General features: G+C 38.4%; 2 protein-coding genes and 1 long non-coding RNA gene across 13 annotated transcripts; 1 reads left to right on the top strand and 2 right to left on the bottom strand.

Annotated features, from left to right (window-relative positions):
• Nucleotides 1-1,342: 1,342 nt before the first annotated feature.
• On the bottom strand, nt 1,343-10,584 carry LOC133526502 (slowpoke-binding protein). 10 transcript variants are annotated; one of them, XM_061863165.1, is made up of 12 exons: nt 10,450-10,584; nt 9,764-9,935; nt 8,187-8,320; nt 6,901-7,036; nt 6,697-6,768; nt 6,173-6,275; nt 5,567-5,752; nt 4,715-4,896; nt 3,642-3,804; nt 3,140-3,256; nt 2,099-2,226; nt 1,343-1,473 (listed from the first exon to the last, which is right to left on the bottom strand). In XM_061863165.1, exons 2-12 carry the CDS (start codon nt 9,928-9,930, stop codon nt 1,425-1,427), a joined length of 1,437 nt encoding a protein of 478 aa, XP_061719149.1. In that variant the 5' UTR covers nt 9,931-9,935; nt 10,450-10,584; the 3' UTR covers nt 1,343-1,424. The 10 variants fall into 10 exon arrangements, with proteins under 10 accessions (XP_061719149.1, XP_061719151.1, XP_061719145.1 ...); XM_061863167.1 differs by having other exon boundaries at nt 10,516-10,581; XM_061863161.1 differs by having other exon boundaries at nt 9,764-9,986; nt 10,450-10,577.
• Nucleotides 10,585-13,717: 3,133 nt separating this feature from the next.
• Nucleotides 13,718-14,888, top strand: LOC133526546 (uncharacterized). Its single transcript, XR_009800747.1, has 2 exons — nt 13,718-14,282; nt 14,532-14,888. It is a non-coding gene; the product is annotated as an uncharacterized LOC133526546 (long non-coding RNA).
• A 1,196-nt stretch (nt 14,889-16,084) lies between these two features.
• On the bottom strand, nt 16,085-25,370 carry LOC133526499 (mitochondrial 2-oxoglutarate/malate carrier protein-like). 2 transcript variants are annotated; one of them, XM_061863156.1, is made up of 6 exons: nt 20,804-25,370; nt 19,931-20,149; nt 19,241-19,450; nt 18,251-18,353; nt 17,441-17,565; nt 16,085-16,895 (listed from the first exon to the last, which is right to left on the bottom strand). In XM_061863156.1, exons 1-6 carry the CDS (start codon nt 21,166-21,168, stop codon nt 16,691-16,693), a joined length of 1,227 nt encoding a protein of 408 aa, XP_061719140.1. In that variant the 5' UTR covers nt 21,169-25,370; the 3' UTR covers nt 16,085-16,690. The 2 variants fall into 2 exon arrangements, with proteins under 2 accessions (XP_061719140.1, XP_061719142.1); XM_061863158.1 differs by having other exon boundaries at nt 16,754-16,917.
• Nucleotides 25,371-25,452: the final 82 nt, after the last annotated feature.

The following is a 25,452-nucleotide window of genomic DNA, read 5'->3' as shown; positions in this document are numbered from 1 at the left end:
TATTATGTTAGTTTTAAGGTATTTATCTATGGGCCTCTAGTAGCCTGAAATACAGATTTTCATTTCATTTCATTTCCATAGGTGGGCACATTATTTAAGTTTGCGAGCGAATACTCCGGAGAAAAAGATTAACGATCTATCGTATTAAGATAATCTTTTATGTATCAAAAATCGTGGGTTCACGCCTCGGTTAAGTACTGGCAAAAAAAACTATTCTAAAATATTTTTTAAGAAAAAAATACCGACTTCAATGAGGGTGACCGGTGAAAGAACGATTATTGTTGATTTTGGATTTCATACAATGAAATTAAAAAGACAGAGTCCTACGCCTAATTATGCAGAAAAGGAGGTAACATGTTTTTTTTTGTTACTGCACCCACCATGACACATTTCAGATTTGCCCTATGGTTGACTGGTAAGATACCCGCAAAAGGGTATTCGACTGTATTCAAGATAAATTATTTCACACCATGCATGAAATAAAGCACCAGATAATTATTAAAAAACTAAATAGCATAGAAATATAAAAATGTGCCTTGAAAACCTAACTGCTTGACAAACATGCAAAGAGAACAAATTTTCAAACGTGAACAAGAGTTCCGTTCTGTTCATCAACAGCAGTTCCACTTCATCAAATGTCACTTCTACAAATGTAAATATTTGATTTGTTAATGTAAATACTAAGATCACTACATATATTGTATAATGTATAATGTCACATCAAATGTCACTTTTTTAAATGTAAATGCTTGATTTGTTAAAGAAAATACAAAAATCACTATATGTATGCCTTTAACATTTGAGGAGTTCCGTCAATTCCTCATGGACCCAATCTTCAGAACTCGAACTTAACAAAAATTTGTCTTGAAAATCTAATTTGCTTAACAAACACAGCGAAGAGGACAACTCGCCAAATGTGTACTATGCGTCGTTGACGAGTTCCATTCTGATCATCATCAGCAGTTCCACTTCATCGAATATCACTTATTTAAATGTAAATGCTTGATTTGTTAAAGAAAATACAAAAATCACTATATGTATGCCTTTCACATTTGAAGAGTTCCCTCGATTCCTCATGGATACCATCATCAGAACTGAGTTTTGACAAAAACGGGACCAATCTATATAAGTATATATATAAATTCAAACAAAAAAATAATTTTTAAAATCGGTTTAAAAGAATTGACGGAGTTATAGAGTAACTTAAAAAAAAACACAACCGAATTGATAACCTCTTCTTTTGAAATCTTGAAGTCGGATAAAACTGAAAATAATGACTAAAAATTCAGTCAAGATCCTTATCATACACAGACAAGAGGTTAAATAAATAAAAAACAATAAATTACTGTAATCCTTTATTAAATGACAGCCAAATAAAATACATTAGGTACAAAGTAATATAGACAATTATAAAGTAAAAGTTGTCACCACTGCCACTCTTCTGTATAATCCTGGTCGACCGCGAAATGTCTCCTGAAAACGAAATTGGAAGCTGATGAAAGGGCTCATAAAATCATCATTATAAGCCTATCTATACGTCCCACTGATAGACTGATAGGTCAGGGAAAGATATGACTCTAATATGACTTCACTCGTGTATGGAAGCACCCGATTCAACATTTCGTGGTCTTTTAGTCTGACCCATCGATCACGGAACGCAAGCGCATAACCTTCTTGCTCCACACGATTAACACAAGTTGCGCGCGACTTCCGCGACAGACGAGAAAAGGCACGACGACGGTAGAGACATTTCTTTTCTAATGCATTCGCTTAAGGCTGCGTGAGGTATCTTGTGTTCTGGAGTGTACCTCCGGGTTGGTGGCGTGCAGGGCGAGCCGCGGCCGGGCGCTTCGGTGGCGTACAGCTAGGCTTCCAGTGTGTCCTAGCTGACCAGGGACAAGGACGTACCTCCTGATAAGGGGCGTGTAGTCGGCTACCGGCGTGTGCTCGAGAAGGGACACACGTACCTCCTGACTCCTCGTTGAGCAGGGAACGAGCCTCCTGGCTGTCGTTGAGCAGGGAAAGTGCCGGCGGCGTGCCACCTCGCTGAGTAGGGATAAACAGGAGCGTGATAGTTGAAGTTCTGAAACAACCGAACCTTCTCGCGGGCGGCGTGCAGGGCGAGGCGCGGCACGAGCGCGCCGGCGGCGTGCGGCAGCCGGGCTGCCGGCGGGCCACCTCGCTGAGCAGGGACAAGCAGGAGCGAGAAAGACGCTGGTTAAAATTCTGAAAAACAAATTATAAAATACAGATTGGCGGAGAAAAAGCTTTCAAACTGTTGCAGAAGGAGTAAACTGACAATTCCTGGCGTGTATTTCATTCATATAAGTTTGTAAGTTCCAGAAACTTGAGCACTACCTATCTATTGGGAGCGTGCACGACTGTCACGCAACCTAGTGTCCGCAAGTCTAGGGGAAAACGTCAATTCACTACAACTTATAAAACTACTCCAAAATTAAAAACTACTGAACGGATTTTCATACGACTTTCATCTATCAATAGAGTGATTCTTGAGGAAGGCTTAAGTATATAAGTTGTTAAGGTTTTATGTAAATTGTTTGAAATATAACGATGTTGTCGAAAAAAATCACGCTGGCTAGGAGCTTTAATCTAAAACGCTGCCTAATCCGTTTGAGCTATAACAACACAATGTATGGTGGGATTGTTTCTCATTCATAGGTCTACAAAAAAGTCCGCGATGTTAAATGTCTATCTTTTAAGGATAACTTACTATACATATTCGTAACTTCTAGAAAAAGATTACGTAATATGTGGCATTTGCAAAGCTATTTACATGGATACATTATTAACAATTATCAAAATAAATACGTTAGTTATATTAAGCATTTCATACAGCTTACAATGGTCCCTTACACCATACAATTTAAATGAATATTTCAGGAGTAATCGTAAATCAAAGTTTCATTTCGAGCCATATAATTGTACGAAATTTTAAAGACGCTATCTGCAGTTAGTTCAAATTTTTACCACGTTATGCGCTGGGATCGCTTTACTTACCCCCACTATGCACTTCGCACGGTCCCAATATGGTCACGTTTTATCGTGTATGTTTATCGAGTTTTAAACAAATATATTCTAATTCACGAGACACAAGATACAATACAATTATGTGGCTAACCGGCAGACAGGAGCCCTTCATTTCCCGCAGATCGATCTTACGGAACACCTCGCAAAGTAACAGCTCATGTAGGCTTGGCGTGCGCGGACCGAAGATTAGCTCGATCATCTCCACTATCTGCGAAATTATCAAACAACACAACATTATCAATTCAAAGAGGATTTTCAGATACTTTAAAATAAAAAAATAAAAACGCGCTACCGATTCTTTAAAAAAAAAATCTCATGGTTACGTAACATCACATTTTTGGGAAATGTTTGTCCAATGATTCATTTCAGAATACATCAAATTTCAAGGGTGACACATCTAGCTTATATATACGCTGCCTTTTTCAAAAGTTTAAAAATCACGGTTTTAGAACAAAATGGATTCGGACAAAAAAAGTGAACCGTTTTCGAAAACATCCAGAAAAATCAAAATTCGGCAAGCAGTACTTCGAAGAACATTGTTTCGGAACATTCTCGAACACGACTTTCAGTTTTATTTTTATTTTAATATTTACATGAGGATAGTTCGGCATCAGATCCGGCAGCAGCGATAGATCCAGGTCGGCGCCCGCGCACATCTCGTACAGCACGCGACCGAAGCTGAGAGCCTCGACGTGTTCCGCTGGCGCCGGGATGCGGGGGGAGGCGCCAATCAAGGTGTTCTCTAGAGCGCATATCCTGGTGAGCCACGTTTAGTTAGTCAGATATTTTAAAAGAAAATTGGGTTAGTTTATCGGGACGTATAGGTATCATGGATGTGCACTGTGTATATATATGGTCTCGTATTTTGCTCTTGAATAAAAACACCCTATGAGTTCATAGACTCCAGCATCAGATGTATACTTACAAGCCACTGACACGGTGTAAAAAAACATTTAAGTATCCGGAGGTAGCAGCATGGTTCCATTTTTCACTATGTATGTCACCTGTCGCTATGTCTGTCACTTTCGCACTTACAAACTTGTTAGAACGTGACAGGCATAGTGACAAATGATAAAGAGCCGACCATCTTAGGACTACTGGTGGCGTAGCCTAGATAAACAGTGTGTGTGGAAAAGACCATCTGACTTTTCATACACATCTATAGTTGCGATACATTTTTTTAATTTCTTATAATCTGAAAGTTTTCACTCCACTTTTTCATATTTGAATTATTGTAAAAGCCCCACGTTGGATGCCAATTATAAACTTACCTTTCATAATCATAATCATAATTTCTAATCATTCTACCATCCTGCCTTTAAACTAACCTCGCCACGCTATTTTGAACCATCACGTTCCCCGAGTGCAGCAGTGGCAGCATGGTTCCATTTTTATGCTCGTCACTTTCGCACTTACTTAGTTAGAATGTGACAGGCATGGTGACAAATGATAAAGAGTTGACCATCTTAGTCCTACAGGTGTCGAAAGGGCGGGTATCCCTTCTCCTGGAAGAAGGTTAGACCCTCCAGAATTTGCCGGCTGAAGCGCGTCATCTGACAGGCTAGGAGGCCTGTGCCGCTCGAGTCTTACTTGCGACTGTATTCCTCGTTCCATGCATGCCCACTGTAAAAATAAGCCCCACGTTGGGCGCCATATATTCACTCACCTTGCCACGCCATTTTGAATCATCACGTTCCCCGAGTGCAAGTGTCGGAAGGGCGGGAATCCCTTCTCCCGGAGGAAGGTGAGTCCTTCCAGAATTTGCCGACCGAAGCGCGCCACCTGCCAGGCTGGGAGACCGGTGCCGCCCGAGTCGTACTTGCGGCTGTAGTCCTCGTTCCATGTGCTCTAGGAAATTAAGAAAATTAGTGATAATAAAGTCAGGTGATTTATTGAATACATGTTGTAGTTTATGAATTTGTGAAGTGAAGTTAAGTGTGGATATACCTACAATTCCTACAAACAATAACCTCAATCCCGGCTCATGTATTTATTAAAGTTCAAATATGTAGAGTCTGTGCGGAAAGAGAAGACTCGTGGAATGTATGGGGCCCAATACATTCCACGACTCTTCTCTTTCCGAACAGACTCTATCCCATGATTACTTTGGGATAAGATTTAATGTGTGATTAAATTATGCATTTCAAAGATTAATAAACTAAGCTAAACTATACATGAGATTAGTAACCTGATAAGAATTCTTCAACGAACTATGAGAAATACTTTAAGGTTGCCTCGAGCATTGAAAGACATCACTGATAGCGCTGGTCCACTACAGGACTCCAAAAAGTCCAACACCGGGTAAATGTACGAATGCTGGATTTAACGAAACAATCGACAACCATTAAACAAATTTTTCGGTTTACACAGTGCTTGGAAAGGAGACCTATGCTCCCCAAAACATGTCACGCGAGTGACTAAAACACGTGAGTGTTAACCGTAAAAATTAGTTTAATGTTAGTATATCTCACGACAGTTTAAATTCGATAACCGACAATGAGAATGTGAGCTATCTAACCTTATAAATGAGGTCCTTAAGGCTGCCTCTGGCGTTAAACGGCATGACTGTAAGTGCATGCCCACTACAGCCCTCTAGGTCCAATACTGGGTAGATGTATGGATGATGGACTGAACGAAACAATTCAACGATGAGTGCGCGAGAGCGTTCACTGAACTCGATGGGACATTTGCTGGGCAGGGGCATCTGAGAAATAAATAAAATAACTATATCATGTGGCAATCATTCACGAATGAATCAAGTGCCATATTTGCTTTTGCCTTATTCATAAAATTGAGCTTGGAATCCAATCCAAAGCAAGGGAATGAATGTGATTTTGAAATTACACCAAAAACACAGTCTACTCTCAGCTCTGACGGCTAGTTCAAGTACACTGGCGAGCCCCTCCTGAGATGCTCCTGAGACCGTATTTTTTTGCATTTTTCGTCTCATCTCAGAAGAACACCAAATCTTAAAGATACTATAAAACGTATAAAAGCTACACAATGTTTGCTTTCTACGTCAATAAAATCTATTGATAAAGCCTATTAACTAGTTAACCTGCAATGCTAGGAAAGTTTTGAGTTTGAAACCCAGAAAGGAACAATTTTTTTTTAATAAGCTTACCAAAGAAAGAAGACGGTCAGTTTTGATGGAGTTGTCGTGCACTGCGAACCAGTACTTGTTGGGCCGCGAGCCGATCGTGGTCAGCTGTGATATTAAGTCATACCTGAAAACAGACCGTTTTAAATATCCATCTTTTCTAGGTACTAGAAAAGATATACATACAAACAGCTTTAAAAGTTTGTAGATTTGGCAGAGTTACATTCCTTTGATTTTGACATCGATATTGAGATTCTGACACCTCCCACCATGAGTATTGCAAAGTTGAATCTCTGGATCATCCAGAGGCATATAGTTCGTGTGTATGAGCTTCGCTCATAGCTCTAACGACCATCAAATAACAAAACATGATAAGCACTATAAGCAGATAACGTAGATGGACTTAGTATCTCTATACGTACATACGTCGGAGCGGTCACAAAATGACAAATGCCTTAACAAAGCTGTCAAAGCTTTAATCAAGACGTTCAAGTGTTTAGATGTTTTTAGCACCTTCGCTGCTCGTGTTTGGTATCGACTCTACTTACCGTGAAGTCTGTGACAAATATTCCGAGCAAATTATGAATGCTGCCGAATTCTCCACGGACCTCTCGCCGACTCTGCAAGTTTCCAAAAACAATTAATAAGTGGAGACAAAGTTTTTCTGAAATTTTCTATACAATTTCGACTTAACCTGTCTAATCTAAAGGGCCTAACGGATTTTTTCTGATGTTATACCATACCAAACTTACTTAGGGGAGGACGGGGGTTCTGAAGTGGAAGGCGAAGACTTTCCGGAGCCAGAACCAATGATGGACTTGTTGAACAACAGCTTGGCCAGCGAGTCGATCTTCTGCGCCACCAGCGGTGTCTTCTCGGAGTTCTCCTCTGTACAGAATAAATATTAAACGCTTAACTTGGAAACACGCCGTAAATAGGCATTGCACTTAACATACCGTAGGTCTATTAAACTCTTAGACATCATAAGATCATCATCATCATCATCGTCTCCTAGCCGTTTTCGGCCACAGCAACTGCTTTCTACCGCTGAGAGTGTCGTTGGTGCGCTCTCAGGTGACTGACGTAGCCAATCTTAGCAGCGAATGTGCGGCCACACTCGCTGCAGGTCAGCACCCCTCCGACGTAATTATACTCGTATGTTATGGCCATAGGTGGTCTGGCCTTTAGCTCGTCACGCTTATCGTCAAGTTCTGTGCGCCGCCTGGCTTCGAATTCACGCACCTGCGTCTGCACAATATGCCTCCACTGTGGACATCATAAGATACCAGTTAGCAGGCAGGTATACTAGTAATTCGCCACTAACCCTAATCTGAGATTGCGATTTGCATCAGACGAGAATGAAGTTTTAATACATTAACCTTCAATGTCATCTCTATTCGTAGTATTTTAGTAGCAGGATTTTCCCAGGTATACTGTGAAACGTGAAAATCTTTATCTCGTTCCCTGAGTCGACGGTCTGGGCAGTTTGCCCTTGGGGTATCTGAAGCAACCTAACGAACCTATTCTACTAAGCAGGGTATGGTTGAACTAAAATATATTACTGTACACCTTTGTAAACCCATATTCAGCAAATAAATAAATACAAATACCTATCGATTGGTATAATGCGAGTACCGTGAGAACATTACACAAGAACATTACGATCTGCCTGATCTTACGATCGACCGCCGACATAAAGATCAGGCAGATCACTACATATAGTACACATTGATCTCGGCTTGCTGTTCCTCGTTCTTCGGTTGAAACAATACTTAGCTGCTCTACCTAATACATTATATGTAAAAGAATCTCACCCTCGCTCTCTTCTCTGTCCCTGGACATGGAGCGCATCCGGAACAGGTCGCGTGATTTAAGTATATACTTTACATTTCATCATGGATCTCTCGCCCATTTTCGGATTACTTATTCCAATGGAATAATGGATATTTTTCAATACTCCAGGTGACGTTATTTCGAGAAAAAAATAAAAACTGTTGAGTTTGTGAGTGTGTACAAGACTGATATCGATGAAGCGTACCCTCGCTTTCGTCTTTATCCGTGGACACTGATCGGATTCTGAAAGCGTCTCTCCTGTTGGCCGCGGCTATGGACTCCGGGTTCAGTTCGGCTGCCGACTGCGCCCTCCTGCACGCTCCGCGACGCTTCTTCTTCCTGTTATTTTAAACGTCAAACTTCTATGAAAATGTATACACTTGCACAGTCTGTATTATCAAAATCGCTGTCAACTTAGCTTGGTCTAACTTTATAACAGCGTTTGTATTATCAGTATCTAATTTGACAAAATAATGTGTAAATGTAATAAACAATACAGGGCCTAAAATGATTCCCTGTGGTAAACCTCTTGCTACCTTCACGCAACTGTGACTTTTATTAATTACGTAAGTATTGCTACGGTTTTCCAAAACGTTACGTAAGGGACCGTATGTTTTGGTCCAATGTGTCAATGGCAGCGTTTAGGTCGAGAAATAGGCTTAAGTAATTATGTTATGAGCGACTAACTACTTATCTACCAGTAAGATCCCTCCAAAGCATCTTCACATTCATCACCATCTTCCATCATAATATTCATAGTAATAATTATCATCCCACTGTCATGTACATAACTCAAGAGAACTACAAAGAAACCCACAGACCTTACGGATCCAGCCGCCCGTAAACTTGTTCTGTTTTATTGTATCTTGTCCTGTCTTATGTACAATAAAGTGTTTACATACATACATACTTGATGGTGACCAGACCGGAATTTAAAATGCATAAATAAAAATTTGAAAAACCACCTACGCCCATAAATGTCTAACTAACATCATTTTGGAAAAGAGCTGATACCCTTCATACTGCTGGTTCGATTCTTATCAAACAAAGCCAAGACCCAAGGAAACTAGTTTAACGTAATAAAACATCTAAATCAGTCCATCCGTTTGCGACCTAGGATGCCACAGACAGGCAGACATTGGCGTTAAACTTATAATACCCCTCTTTTTAAAAGATAAAAATAGACTCACCTGTAAGTTGATCTTGGCCGCTCCTGACAGAACCGGTCGTGCCCCGTATATTCCGGCTCCTTCTGTAGACTCACCTGTAAGTTGATCTTGGCCGCTCCTGACAGAACCGGTCGTGCCCCGTATATTCCGGCTCCTTCTGTAGACTCACCTGTAAGTTGATCTTGGCCGCTCCTGGCAGAACCGGTCGTGCCCCGTATATTCCGGCTCCTTCTGTAGACTCACCTGTAAGTTGATCTTGGCCGCTCCTGACAGAACCGGTCGTGCCCCGTATATTCCGGCTCCTTCTGTAGACTCACCTGTAAGTTGATCTTGGCCGCTCCTGGCAGAACCGGTCGTGCCCCGTATATTCCGGCTCCTTCTGTAGACTCACCTGTAAGTTGATCTTGGCCGCTCCTGACAGAACCGGTCATGCCCCGTATATTCCGGCTTCTACTGTAGACTCACCTGTAAGTTGATCTTGGCCGCTCCTGGCAGAACCGGTCATGCCCCGTATATTCCGGCTCCTACTGTAGACTCACCTGTAAGTTGATCTTGGCCGCTCCTGGCAGAACCGGTCGTGCCCCGTATATTCCGGCTCCTTCTGTAGACTCACCTGTAAGTTGATCTTGGCCGCTCCTGGCAGAACCGGTCGTGCCCCGTATATTCCGGCTCCTTCTGCTCCCGCTCGCCGTTGTTGGCCTGCTGCATGTGCTTGTACAAGTTGAACATGTCGAACTTGCGACCGAAATACTGCTTAAGCTTGTTAAACTTGAATTTCATTAAAACTTAAACAATAAACACGTCATATTTCGAAGGTATAAAGATTTTTTTAAACACTGCAAAGTAAATAACAGCGCTTAAATCAGACGGTTCCTGGAAGCCATACGGTGATTATTTAATATTTAATTACTTTAATATTTAATTTAGGGCCCTACATAAAAAAATGGTTTTTAAAATTATTACGGCGTGTATGTTGACTGTCAGGTATATATTTATGGTTAGATTTTAAAACCCGCGAAGGCGAAAAATTCAAAAATATAACCACGTTGAGAGTGGTTCAAAAGTGGAATCTAGAGCGTTGCTAGAGTTTTAAGCCACACCAGCTTAACAAAATTTGCTGCCATGTGAAATATGTTTCACCTCAAAAATTACTGTCCACTAAAAGATAACTTTACACACTGTTTTCAAGGAAAACTAAAGCCTTATTACCAAGCGGGTGTGATAAAAAGTAGGTACTTATATATCTAAACAGCACATCATAACGCAGTCAAACATTAAACCACACCGTCGTCAGCTAACCGTCTGAATTAATACGTAGATTTCATTTAAAAGGATTTATCAATATGTAAAACGCGTATTCTGTACATCAGTCTCGACCACTGAAGTGTGTCAGCGGGATCGTGGCTAATTGAAACCGTACAAGTGAGGCTTAGGCCGACCTATTGAACATCTACGAGTACGTAGTAATAACCGTGGAATTAATATGTACGAATGCTAGAAAGTGCTGTATAATAAACTATTGTCATACATACGCACATTTTAAAATGAATGTATTCACTGAGGACGACTCTAATTCAACAATTTATTTCGAGTTTGAACTAGTTTTGATACGACCTTGACGAGCGTCTTGATGTATGGCGCGCATCTCACGCAAGCCTTTCGCTTTATTCCACAATAGCGTTGAAAAAACCCGGAAAAATACGGGATACGGGAAAATTTCCATACGACTCGGTTTTTTTTTCAAGTTTCTTTAGAAAATACAATGCAAATTTCAGTCACAATACTTCCGAAAATAAGTTTTAGGCAAAAATTTCATTTTTGGTACAAGCTTTTATCGCTGACTGTACTTTTTTTCCACAGGCAACTAAATACTTATCGAGCCAATTCTAAAAACCCCAAGATCAGCTCCATGGTACCATAATATTGCATTGTCATCCAACTTACATAGGTATGTATGCAAATTTTCAACTTCATCGGAAACCGGGAAGGGGATCAAACTTGCAGGATTTGATTAAAGACCGACAGATAACGGGACAGGTGAAACTAAATAAAAGCTTGTAAAAACGAATAAAACCGAAAAAACAAGTTTTTTAAACTTCTGTATTTTTTTTTTCCATATGAATTTAATTTGGAATTTAACAGGAAGGTTGCACGTCTAATGTGTTAGTTTCTGTCATTTTATATATTTGACAATCAGTCATCACTCATCAGTGGCATTGTCTATGACGTATTTAATTTTTCTGAATAAAGCAGGAAAAAAACCGAAAAAACTAAATTTGGTAAAATTCCCGAAAAAAACATTTTATTTTCTCCGGAATTTTAATTCTTATTCCGCAAGCACCATTAAGCGCGAGCGATCTTAGACGTTATATTAAAATAATACCAAAACCGTGTTTAATTGCTAAATTAGAATCGACCTCACTATCAAGCTACGGTCGTAGCGCTACATCGTTACCGATGACAGATTTTCCGATATGTAGCGAGAATGATTCGTAGAGGTGGAATCGAACTTTAATAATAATAAGCTACGGGCTATGGCGTAGCGGTATACACGTAGCTTGTCAGACGCAATATCTATAAAAAAAGAGGCGGAGAAAGGGGTTAACCATTTGACAAGTTTTTACAGATAATAAAATATGAAATTGATGCATCAAGGCGGTTTGTTTACAAAGGGCCTACCGGGAAACACGAAAATCGAAATTTAATTATCTGACTCTTCATCGCTCGAATATGCAAGAGTGATAGAGAGGTTAGATAACCAAAATTTCTATTCTCTTGTTTCGCGATCTGAAGATTGTGATGGATTGTGGTAGTGGCGCCCTCTACGCAGAGTTTCGCGTAATATTCCCTATTGGCAATTAAAATATAAATATGAAATCAATATGATTAAATAGGTAGTTATTTCCGTTTACTCTAATGTGAATAGCACTTTCAGTTAATTCTAGGTACGTCGTATTTACTAATTCCACGTAAACAACCATTCGATGCTGTTTGATGTACTTGGGCCCGCGAGTAATCCGATTCTCTAAATACCTACCCACTGAATGTGGGTGACGAAAATTGGGTGTCAACGTACTTTTATACTTATTTAATTACGTGATTTGATTCTACATACCTTTGTCTTTACTGCACCTGGATTTTTTTGAAAATTAATTAGAAAATAAGTTGTTTGTCAAATATTTCATTTTTGATACAAGCTTTTACGGCTGACTGTGCTTTTCTTTCAACGGGCAATTAATACTCATCAAGACAATCCGAACAAACCCCGAAAACAATTACTTGAGTTGTTTTATCACACAGTTCCTGGAGGCCTACTGCGAAAACCGAAATTCGCAAATTGCGGGGATCTTTCTCTTTTATTCTCACTAAGACGTAATTAGAGTGACAGAGAAAAATGCCCGCATTTGACGAATTACGATTTTCCCGGTAGCCGCCCTGTGGCCACCTACTGTGTCCATCATCAAATGAGCTCTATGGTACCATAATATTACAACTTAATAATGGGATGTTGCAAGGACACACATAATCGATTTTTTCTTTTACTTTACAACACACTTGATAACTCTTTGATTTACGAGTAGTAACTACACTTAAAAAACTACAAATAATACGAAATTAGAATTTCTCCCGAGTTTATATATTTGATGCTGTCATAAATACAATTAGATATACTGACACAAATTCTTTAAATATTTGGACAACATTTAAAAACCATAGGGACCGTGCGCGTTGGAGGGTCTGCCATCTTGTGGCCTGAATCGGAACCATAAACATGCACATTTCACGTCACGTGTTTTCTTGTGCATAGTAGGTTCTGCCATCTTGTGGGCTACATCGGAACAATAAACATCACATTTACGCCTCGCGCCAAAAATTTGACGGTTCCAGTGCTGCCTCCTACAGTTCATGCACGCTCTCTATAACATTAAGTCAACAGTACAAAAGTGAAGCCTCATGTCATGACGTATCGCAAAACAGCACAAATCGAATAGGTCAAAAAATTTGTATTGTAATACTCAAATTAAAGAATAGCTCGGCCGAATTCCATCTTCCCATACAAATGGAGTTTCGTTCTCATTTTAAAACTACGTGTTGGATTATAATGAAACTTTGCACATTACAATGACATAAGGTACATCTATGCTTGTAATTGGTTTATATAGCTCCAGCTTATAAAAAAAATAGAGCAAAAACAAGTTTTGTATGAAAAAAAAATTCGCTTAACTTTTCTATGTTATCTGAAGTTACATAAAATAATTAAAGACATAGATATATCTTATGCTATTGTAAGAAATTAAGAGTGTTACCCTAAGAGCGTTTTAATATTGTCGTATCCGATATCGGATGTCGATGATGTTTGGAGAAAAACAGCTGCTAGATAATGCCGTGTGACATCAAGTCCTATTGTTTTTGCCTCAACGCTTTCTTTTGAACAACAAACAATAATTAAATGTATAAAAATATGAGGCCCTTTTTGAATTTTTGCTTCTTTGTAGTCCTATCCAACATCCGATATCGGATCGAATATGAAAACGCTCTTGAATGTACCAGGAATTAAGGTAGTGTACTCCAAGGCCTGTCGACTTCCTTAGAAAGATATGACGCTTCATAATTGCGCATGTGTGGTCTGACGCTCTGGAAATAGATACCAGTTATTAATATAAAAATATTTTGCTACAGCAACATTGCTCCTATCTGACTTTGTCTATTCAACTTTGGGACAAATAAAATCATTTTTATCAAATATTTTGATTTATGTCACACTACCATATGTAAATTATTATTATTTTATATAAATTATTACCTATTTCAGTTTGTCTTTGTCTATGTTCATAAAATCTATGGAGGTCAGAGGCACATATACCCTCCATAAAGCCTTGCACTTGGGTCTGGCCGGTTAGAACATAGACAAAAGTCTGCAATGTCAATGCTGTCAAAGTCATTGACGCAAAACTATTTTCATTTTCAAAACTATCAGTTTTCATATAAAATAATTAAATAACGATTTATGTTGTTGAAATAGATTTATTGATTAATTTTTAAAATTAAAAATCCACCGCACAGTATCTCCGCTCAGACTCGGTTAAAGTTTAATCCATTGTACTAAACTAAGAAACAACAATTATTTCAAGGTAAGAAATATTTTAATCTATAAATAAAATAAGTGTACTATTGCCAAATTCAAATATATAAATTTAATCTTACCACCCTCTTAAGTCGCACGGCCGCTATCGCGTCCAAAATTACAATCTAAATTCATCATAGATGTAAATTCTAACATTGTTTTAGCTGGCAATTTAGAACTCTGGTAGCTATTAGCAAGGTTAGTAATTAGGGACATAGGTTATAGTATTGTTTAAAATGTGACTGTTTTGTTTTAGAGGGTGAACGTGAGCAAAAAATCCTTGGGCGTCATATCATTTCCTTGGAAAGGCTCAAAATCAAAAGGCACGGATCCGCCACATAATTGTGACTAGTTGTAGTTTCCCGGTGACCATCAACAAGACCGCTGCACTGAGCTGTGGAGCAGAAAGTGTCCGACAATCGGATAGATGTAATAACAACTTTGTCTGTCATATATTCATGTAATTTTTAGTTTTTTGGGCTGATATATGTGATATGATTACAAGTTACACTAATTGCAATTGTGGAGTAAAATCAGATGTGCCAAAGATCATGTTTTAGATATATAAAAATCTATATTAAATGCAATAAATAGTATATGTATATATATAAAATTGTTTTTATCATGAAAATTTTAATGACTTCTATTTATTGTTATGAAGGTGATCTGGGAATTAATACATGCGCTAAAAATAGACAACCTGCAATAGTCAACACGCACAGGATAGGTTAACTATTTGGTACCCACATCAATAATGAACCGAAATTACCGACCTGTGGTCTCATTGAATAAAATTCATATAGGTATGTAGATATTATATGGAAGTGTCACAGTTAGTTCAACAAGCCCCGTCCGATACATAAATTTGTATAAAAAATGACTTTTTTCCTGCCTATTGTATGTTTTTCGAACGAATTAAGCTCTTTTGATCCTAATATATAGGAATAAAAACATTTATAACTTGATAATAAACTGTATTGTTACCTTTTATATTGAATAAACTTTAAAATATAGATATCATTATCTCTTAGGACAAAAGATGCCTGTGATTTTGATTAATATGTAACATAATATTTTTTTATTTGATAAATACTAATTTAAAAACCTCACCCCAACAAAAACAAAAAATGAAAAAATACAAAAAGAAATTCCGTCGCCGGGATTCGAACCCAGAACCACTAGCTAGAACTGGATCACTACCTACCAAAACCCGCCAGGCTAAACCGGTTGTCAATTTTAGTACTGAGATACAAAGAGAGCGCCACTAGTATAAACGAACTTTTGAAGGGGGCATTTTTTTGTATGGAGTTAGCGTTCTTCTCCTAGTGAGTATTATATTCTTTGGTGTACTCCGATAAATAGGATTTCAGAAAGCACGAAAAGGTTTATTTATCCTTCAGGAGACTTTAAGAGGACAGAAAAAGGTAAAGGTATAGTCCTGTCCCTAGCAGCAAGATAGCAGAAAGAGTCCAGCGACCGGATCTAATAACCCCAGTTTGCTCGATACGATATCGGATGCCGAATATGACAACAAGAAGTAAAAAATTTAAAAGTGCCTTTTTATACATATTTATTTAGTCAATGTTTAAATGTTTGTTGTTCAAAAGATAACCTTAAATGAAAAAAAGGACTTGATGGCATAGGGCAATTTCTAGCAGTTGCTTTTCGTCAAGGATCATCCGACATCTGATATCGAATCGGACAGTGTGAAGACGCTCTAACATTCTCCGAGAATGCTGGGAAAACATGTATCGGCAAGTTCTGCAAAGATTCCAATAGGTAATATAAAGATTTTTTTCATTTTGGTCATTTAAGTCTCTATGTCGGTCTTAGGCTGTGTGCTGTGTGTATCTTTATAGTTTCATACAGCCCCACACAGGTAATAGCTATGTGATTCAGCGGTGGCAGCATGGTTCCATTTTTATCACTTGTCACTATGCCTATCACTTTCGCGCTTACGTACTTGTTAGAACGTGACGGGCATGGTGACAAATGATAAAGAGCCGACCATCTTAGCCCTACTGGCGTACATATTAGTAGGAATTTTGCCATAAAGATACCTCACTTCTTGGGACAGGACATTGGGAGTACCATACTTAACGTATTGGGAGTACCATACTTAACGTAGCACTGTTACTTCTTTATAATTTCATCCAGCACCACATAAGTAGGAATCTTGACAAAGATACCTTACCCCTTGGGTCTTAGGAGTGACAAACACCTATAGGAGTACCATATAGATAGGTACTTACTAAACGCAGCTCTTGGCGTGCAGCCTTGGAAATTTAAGTCGGTTTTGAGCGGTTACTTCTTTCTCATTTCAACCAGCACCACGTATCTATTGATAATCATGTGATCCTGCCGCACGTATTAGGAATATAGCCAAAAATAACACACGTCTTCGGACTTAGAAGTCTATCTCTTAGGCTGTGTCGCCTCTTGGAAGTCGACGTATTGATCAACAAGTGCATCCAGCACGACGTAAGAGATGACGGTATGGATGACTTGCCGTATGTAGTAGGGGAGGAAGCCTTTCCACAGATACCGGACTCCTTTCTGGCGGAGCATGCCTGTAAGGATGTCCACGCTGCGACGGTGACGCTCATGATATGATTGATATCTGGAACAAAATACAAGTATTTCTGTGAGAGTGAGAGGAATTAATAATGTCAGGAATTCATGATGATGATGAAACAGATGGTTGAAGGTGCATTCGGTATGATTATTAAGCAATCGCTTAGAAATTTGCTGTATTTTAACCCATTACAAGGCAGGTAGTAATACTGGTGACATATGTCAAACAGAGGAGGGACGAACATGCATCTTCTCGCTGAACTTCAGATATTCATCACGCACTTCCAACCATCTCTTTGCAAACACATCACACTCGGGCGCTGATGCGAGAAGTGCATTCAAGCTGTGTAAAGCTCGAACAGAAGGAGAGTTCTTCCGCGGCACAGTTCGAAAATAGATATATATATATATATATATATATATATATATATATATATATATATATGATGATTATAAAGATGGATGACGTGTAGAATAAACATCTAGTGATCCCAATTCGATTTATGGAAATGAACTAAATTGTTGACTGGAATTGCAGGAACAGGTTGTGGTGAAAAGTAACTACCAACAAAAATTTGGCTATAATTGTACCTGGTCTTAACCTGGTCGACGGGCAGCGACAGAAAGGCAGAAAAGAGGCTGGAGATGAGAGCGGTGTACAGATGCAGTTTGATGCCGGTGTCCATATGTTCACCTCGGGTGAACGCTTTTCGGACCTACGGGAGATAAACCCAAAGACTATATTAGATAAACCACTGGACATGTTACTTTGGTGCCTTCATCTCATCACCAATCACGAATGTTGAGCGAGTCATGCTGAACTGTTTCAACAAAATACGACTTGAGGGCTACAAACCCATATTAACTACGAACGATTGTTCCAGCGTTTTCTTTAAGTACTTTTAATCACAAGATATGACACTGCCGTTGATTATTTTACCGACGTGCTGCTGAAGTTAGTCGTAACGCCCTGTTTACACGCGAGGGCAATATTATGCTGTTCATCATTCGGTTCCGTGGACGAAGATCAAGATTCATGGGCGCTAAGGTAGGTGACGATTTCTTATTTGTTTATGACCCACGTACGGATATTATTTCGCTTAATTGTGTTTTTTTTATTCCATAAAGTTATCATTTACCTCTAGATACTTAGCCGGGTATATTGGCGCCCAACGTGGAGCGAACTACTTGAGATGCATGCTCTACCGACTGAGAGTGGAAAACTATCATAGACACAGGAATATGAATATTCCCAAGATTCATAACTAAAATGATCAGATGGTACTTTAATGTTGATGCCAGATTTATGTTATTTCAGTGTATAATTTTAAAATGAGTACGTTTCGATTGTATGGCAGCGCTTGTGACTTTTAAGGAAGAGAGAAAAAGTACATTGAGAACCTCGGAATAAACGCCGACTTGTGTTGTAGTGACGAAGATGGACCGTATGAGCGTGGGTACGGCGCCGCGCCACCACGTCGCCACGCCTTCTCTGTGGGCTATTCTGCAACATTAAAATTCACATATTCCTACGAGAAGGCTATTTATTGAATCAGATGTTAGTTCGAGGATATCCGTATAGTTTTCAAAGACTCCTATATGTACGAAATCGCGAGAGGCTAATGATTAATATTTTTTCGTGATTTTTGGACCTCAACAGATTAGGGTGAAGATTTTCTCCGAATGCTGCATGTGCACAAACACAATCATTTTGATTTTGATATTGTCATTTGTATGCCTTTGGATACCTAAATGATTATAGATCTGGTGGACAGATTGGGTTGGGGATAATCACACTATCCGTTTAGTTCCCACCTATTTAAGATATAAACAACCAGGTTTGAAGATACTATCCGTAGCTTACCTCAGCAGCTGTAAGATAATACCCTCAGGCAACAGAGCAGGGTAGGGAGCAGCGCGAGCGTCGCAAACGCCCAACTTCGGTCATCCACACCAGCCCCATCTTCGAGGGTGTGCCCATGAACCAGCGTTATGGATAACTAAGAACAGGTATACTCACCTAAGCAGCTGTAAGATGACGCCTTCCAGACGTTGTACATATTTTTACGACATGGAACAGTGTGGGGAGCAGCGCGAGCACCGCAAATGCCCAATCTCGATCATACGCACCAGCTCTATATCCTAGGGCGTGACCATGAATCAGCGTAAGGGGTAACTAAGGATAGGTACTGTCCTCATACTAATCTCAGCTGCTGGTTGATGACGTTTTCGGGACGTTTTACATATTTGCACGACACGGGAGCAGGGTGGAGAGCAGCGCGAGCGCCGCAGACGCTCATTCTCGATCATACGCACCAGCTCTATCTCCTAGGGAGTGCCTATGAACCAGCGTGGGGAGTAACTAAGGATAGGCACTGCGCTCATACTAACCTCAGCAGCTGCTTGACGACGTTTTCGGGACGTTGTACATATTTGCACGACACGGAGCAGGGTGGAGAGCAGCGCGAGCGCCGCAGTCGCCCAATCTCGATCATGCGCACCAGCCCCATCTCCGAGGGCGTGCCCATGAACGCACCCACCAGCCCAGCGATGATGGCGATGCGGAGACGCGCTGCGAAGTCTGGACCCTTGTCGTGGTCTCTTGAAACAGAGGGAACTGTGAACTCTCGTAAAATATGTTGGAATGAAACACATGAGCTGATGACCGTAAAAACCCTTCTCATATTCTTCCTGCGTAAAGTTAATGAGAATACCTAAAAAGGAGGGACTTCAGCGAAAACAAAGATAGATATAGTCAGTATGCATCTAAGCGATTACGGTATTCTAATGTTCCCATTCTTCGATGGTGGATATCCCCCGATTTTGACTGTCATCAAAATTTGGCAAAGGCTCGTTATTATTTCCTGTGGGTTCTTAAGAAAAGTTTACCTTAGGTACCAACTTCTTGTAGCGCATGGAGAAAACGTAATCAGGGAGTTATTTCATTTTGTATCCTTAATATTGTTAAGGTATTTGTTTTCGCTGTAGTCTCTCTGTTTTAGGTATTTTCGGGATAATAGCTGATTTGAATTGAAAAATGTCCTAAGACGCAAATCTGAGCAAGAAGTAAGGTATAGTTACTTTTTATATTTATCATAAAGTGCGTTGTACACGTGAAGCCGTGAGCCTGTGTAGGTCAGCTGCCGCAACAGCCCCGCCGTCAGGCCGGCGTAGAGCCCCCGGGTGCCCTCGCAGACCATGATGCGGTGGAGCATCCTCATTGTCGTCACCTTTTTTGGGAACAGCTGCAGACGGACCTTGATCACGTCCAGCGGGTGAACGGCTGTGGTGGCTATCATGCTGAAAGTTGACTGCCATGAAAGTAACTTTCAGACCCAGGCTTGTATGCGATTAGTCCGATTTCCTGACGCCGTTATTCTTTATTAAAATGTTTGTAAATATCATACTCGTGTGATACGAGTATATCCTACGTGAGTTCCATGGAACTCATTAGTACGAGCCGGGGTTTGTAAGTTGCACGCTAAGGGGTCATCCATTACTTACGTCACACGATTAGGGAGAGGGAGGGATTACAGAAAATGTGACATGTTGTGACATGGGGGAAAAGGAGTGAACAGATTTGTGACGTCACTTAACTTCACTTGTAGACAAAAATTGTTGTGATTTTTTTGTATTCGCAGTACAGCTAAATAAATAGTTTTTGCAACTTGTCAGTTGCCAAATGTGACCAGGTGTGACAAGGAGGGGGAGGGGTCAAATATTCGTGAAATTCGTGTATGTATGTATTCGTGTGTATTCGTGTGGTTGATCCCTAATATAGCTAGCTAGCTAATTCATCCTGTATAGTTTAAAAACCGTTTGCTCTGTAAATAATTGTTTTAAGTTAATTCGATTGTTTCGTAAAGGAGAAAAAATCGGAAAGCTCGGAAGGATCACGGACAAACGCTAAAATAAGATGAAAGAGGTGGGCAAGCTAACATTCAAGTTACTTACCCGGAAACCACTCCCATGGCCACTTTTGCCCTGGTAGGTATCATTTCCAATCTTTTCTGGGCCCGATCTATCCTGGTCCAAGACACATCCTCCGGTAGTGGTCTTCCAAAGATATGCGATTTTGAGCTCTCAAAGACCATATACCGAGGATTTGGCCTCTCACAAGACGGATTTATAAGATGTGGCCCGTTTAGAGTGACGGTAGTAATTTTTGGTACGGTGAAAACTGCTTCAAAGGATTTTCGCTCTTCAACAGTCTTTGGATATGGTTCATATTGTGGTGTTAGTGCTACAGGATTTAACCTATTACAAGGAATAAACATCGTTTTTAGACCGTTATATGTGTTAGCCTTGGTTTTTACCATTACAACAGGAATTGTGTCGGAATTCGTTAAACCGTGAAAATCTTGTTCTTTTTATTATTCGTTAGCAAGAACCAATCTTTTTTCGAGTCTATTTGAAAGAGGTTCTCCGTAGTTTTGTTCGGAAATTGTGTCGCTGAGGTCTGAAAAGTCTGAGGATTTAAAATAGCGTGGGATTTCATCTTGAAAGGGTACAGATAGGGATTGAGTTTCTTATTGAATTTAGTATTCATGATGAAAAATGAGCACTACGACATTGTATACTGGTTGTTGCGTTTCGTCTTCTGGTTAAGGGTATTTCGATCGGTAGGTTTAAAAGCCATGTTTTAAGTTATACTCATGTTTCACTTGTAAATTTGCATAAACATGCTTAGCATTAGCATGTTTTATTCTCATGACATTTTTGAGATTGACATTTCTATGTCAGTGTCTTACGTAAAAGAGGTTTTACTTTAAAAAAATTATGGTCTTACACCCAGAGTATTTGCTTGCATATTTGCACAGAATCTCCATTTGATCTCCATATACCAAAATGTGTCCGATAAAAAACCATAAATAGGTGGCGCTACAATACCTAGAATACTTGAGAAAAAAATCTAATCATGCCTAGACAGCGCACTTGACTCCGTCAGTAACGCCTAGGTTCTTAGCTACTCTAGCGTTATTTTGAAGAGATTTGGAACTATTATTTATAGCTGACAGCTGGACACTTTTGCAACAGGTCTGTCTAAGGAGATACTGTTCCTTGCCTCTACCTTCCATACCACTCATGAAGCTGGACTGCAAAAATAGGGAGTATTACAGATCGACATAAAAATAATTTATACATAAATAATAAGTACATGGAAACATGGAATAGTGTGACACCTTGGAAATGAGTACATACCCACCTACGGGTAAATAAATTTCATAAATTTGGGATTAGTTGAATAAGAGCTCGAATTAAAATGCAAAGTTACAACAAAAAACTTTAATAACGTACAAACAGCAACACTTAACTGTCCATCGGTGGACCTTATGCCTCTTGTAATAAGGTCCACCGATGGTGAATTAACAGTGTGGGCGATGGTACAACAAAATATTCATGTCTGCACTGCACTATGTTAGTCACAGGTAAAGCTATATATAAAAATATATATAAGTACAATACATTCACCTATAAATAATCCACCATACAAAATCTTTCGTTAGAATGGTCTTATGCAAAATGGTAACAAAGAATCTCTATGCAATATTTATTTTGCATGCATAATTTCATTATTTTAATACACAATCTTTAATATTTAAGTTGAAATCGAATTATTTGAATCAATAACGTGTAAAAATAACGCACGAAGGTCATTGGCGCCAGGAGCCCCTTAAAATATAACATAAAAATATGAGTTCTAAAATGCAATGGTTATGAGATACATTTACTGTGTCCTGGATGGCATTATACAATGCTATGTTAAGCTCGAGTGAAAAAATTAATCATAATACAATTAGTCTACATTTAATGTTTAGTCGACAGAGGTGATTAAAATCTAGAGTAAACTTTTGAAGTACCTATTAATTAAATACAGGTTGTTTATTTAGTCAGGCAAAATAATTATAGCAAAGAAAAAAAAAACGTTTGTTTTCTTTGTTGATGGATACACTTCTTTATACAGGGTGTTTATTTAGTCACCTGCAATAATTTACGGGCTGAATATATAGGTCATGTTAAGCAACGTTTACTATGGGACAAAAATACTCCCTCCTATAGAAAATGTCAAGGTCAAAAAGCCAAAATATATCAATTAAGCAACTTTTTCTTCGTTATTTCTGGGTTGGTCCCATAGTAAGTTGCTCAATATGACCTATATATTCACCCAGTAAATTATTGCAGGTAACTAAATAAACATCCTGTATAAAGAAGTGTTTCTATCAACAAAAAAACAAACGGTTTTTTTTGCTATAATTATTTTGCCCGCAAAAGTTTAAAAACCTATGAAAATTGTAAAGATATCCAAAAGTATTAATACATTTGTACGATTCGATTCTAACAATGTGCGTATCTACTACTACTTTAAATTACATTTTAATATGTGTATAGCATAACATAGGTAACATGACAGATACTGTATAATAATATCACTGTTGCTTGGTTAATTTTGTTACTATTGTTTAATGCGGTCCAGACTATTAGTAGGACGCGAATAATAACTTCATTATATTGTATCGTACCAAATTCCACTTCATTTAATTTCACTCGCTACACTATCAATAATAACTTCGTATTACTCGGAAGTAATGTCATTATTACCAAAGAGAATTTGGATTGTCAAAGTAAACTTTGTAGCCACAGTAAATTTACTGCCATCTTTCGACACATGATTAAAACTTTTAGAACGCCATTTGAATTTGGTCCTTATTCTTTCACTGATAGTTCAATTTGTTAAATCGCTCGAAACGATGCTGCTATACCTTTGGCCTATGCTCTATTAGATGGCGCCACTTTTTGATGTTTAACAAATTTAACACATATCAGTGAAAGAATAAGGGTGAAAGTCAAATGGAGTTTGTTCATATGTTCATATGTTCATATGTTCTAACGCTGATATGTCTTAATTATGATAGTCCTAACATCTTATGGGTTATTTTTTATCCTAATCTGTTATATCTTAATATTATTTGCTTAAGTTTTAATCATGTATCGAAAGATGGCAGTAAATTTACTGTGGCTACAAAGTTTTCTTTGACAATCCATCTCTATTTCAAATTCTCTTTGTTATTACTCATAGTGTTTAGATCGCATAAGCAATAAAAATAATATCACTTTATTTCCCATATCATATAATTATCCGAGTTTCCCCTAATGTAAAAAATATATAGATGGATCAAAATGCTTTTCGATGTATTGTTTTTTGTCCCCGTCAAAATGTGACAGAGTGGAGCTTTTTGCATGAGATGAAATTTAGTTTTTCATTTTTCTCGTGTAAAATATAATTTACGGCTCGAAAGACATGCGATAGCACTCGACTTTTTATTTATTTATTTGATATAAGACATAGATACAAGCGTGACAGAGTGGTCAGAAACAAGACACCGAAATTTTTTTTGACCCAGATATATTTATAATTTTTTTTTTATTAGTAGGGCATCGTATACAAATATCCCACAATTCATATCACGTTATCCCTAAATCTAATTGCAGTGAACATGGTAAAATATGAATCAAAAATAAAATCTCAAAAAGCGAAAACAAGTATGAAAATAAACTTGAAGAATCCATATATGAAAATAAACTAAAACAACAAATATATGCTTAGAAACATAAATGGAATATTTAATCACAATGAAAATGTAGCTTTTTAAATTTTGGCACTTAAATTATATAATTTTTCGAATTCATGGTCCAATAATAAATATTTCTACGACTGTAGAATTTACAAAACATTTATATCGTAAAATCTTGCAATCTTAGTTTTTAAGGTGAATATGTGCATTCGATTTTCTTACATTACAGCTATTTTTTTTTGTCAATATTAAACAGCCGGAAATCGCATAGCAAGATATACCTCGATGCGATACGATTCGATATATTAATATCGATATACATAATATGTAACGTATTAACATTGATGAACTTTCCGACAGTAGAAATAAGTTTCTTTCAGTATAATTAGTTTCTGCTTTATTCTAAAGATCTTTTGAAATTGGTCAAGAAATTTTTGGCTTAAAATTCATCATATTTTGTATGTTAAAAAAAATATTGTACCTACGACGATAAAGATATATTTACATGGTACGAGTTTTTCATATGATTTTAGGTAGGAACCAAAGGACATCGTTTTACATTCATTTGAGAAATAAAACATAGTATAATTATACTACATGTTTATATGTACTATGACTATATGATATCGCCATAAGTCGAGTATTTAGTACGATTCTTGCTTGCGATTTAAAGTAAAAGTAATTAAATTATATCGCGATATGACCGTTTATATGATTAATAGCAAAGATAATTAGAAATAGAGGTGGTTTGTCAAAGAAAACTTGAAAAACGCCATTTGACTTTGATCCTTATTCTTTCATAGATATGTATTAAATTTGTTAAATATCAAAAAGTGGCGCCATCTAATAGATCAAATAGCAAAGGTATGGCGGCATCGTTTCGAGCGATGGCGCCACAACCTTTAGCCGATGTTCGATAAGATGGCGCCACTTTAAGAATACGGATCAAAGTCCAGGTTCCAATAGTTTTAATCACGTGTCGAAAGATGGCAGTAAATTTACCGAGGCTACAAAATAATCTTTAACAAT

This window comes from Cydia pomonella, chromosome 16 (genome assembly GCF_033807575.1).
Source record: "Cydia pomonella isolate Wapato2018A chromosome 16, ilCydPomo1, whole genome shotgun sequence".
Lineage (NCBI taxonomy): Eukaryota > Metazoa > Arthropoda > Insecta > Lepidoptera > Tortricidae > Cydia > Cydia pomonella.
The sequence above is the reverse complement of the archived record's forward strand: the minus strand, read 5'-3'. Positions and strand labels throughout refer to the sequence as shown.

Bases quoted from the DNA above. Each gene is read 5' to 3' on its own strand.
- LOC133526502 (XM_061863165.1), bottom strand. From the start codon at position 9,930: ATGAAATTCAAGTTTAACAAGCTTAAGCAGTATTTCGGTCGCAAGTTC. The intron at 6,276-6,696 runs GTAAGTAGAGTC...GTCTGTTTTCAG, and splicing joins TATTTGTCACAGACTTCACG to GTATGACTTAATATCACAGC. The intron at 3,805-4,714 runs GTGAGTGAATAT...GTGGCTCACCAG, and splicing joins ATTCAAAATGGCGTGGCAAG to GATATGCGCTCTAGAGAACA.
- LOC133526499 (XM_061863156.1), bottom strand. From the start codon at position 21,168: ATGGTAAAAACCAAGGCTAACACATATAACGGTCTAAAAACGATGTTT. The intron at 19,451-19,930 runs GTAACTATACCT...CTCTGTTTCAAG, and splicing joins CTTTATGATAAATATAAAAA to AGACCACGACAAGGGTCCAG. The intron at 17,566-18,250 runs GTTCTCAATGTA...TATCTCCCGTAG, and splicing joins AAGTCGGCGTTTATTCCGAG to GTCCGAAAAGCGTTCACCCG.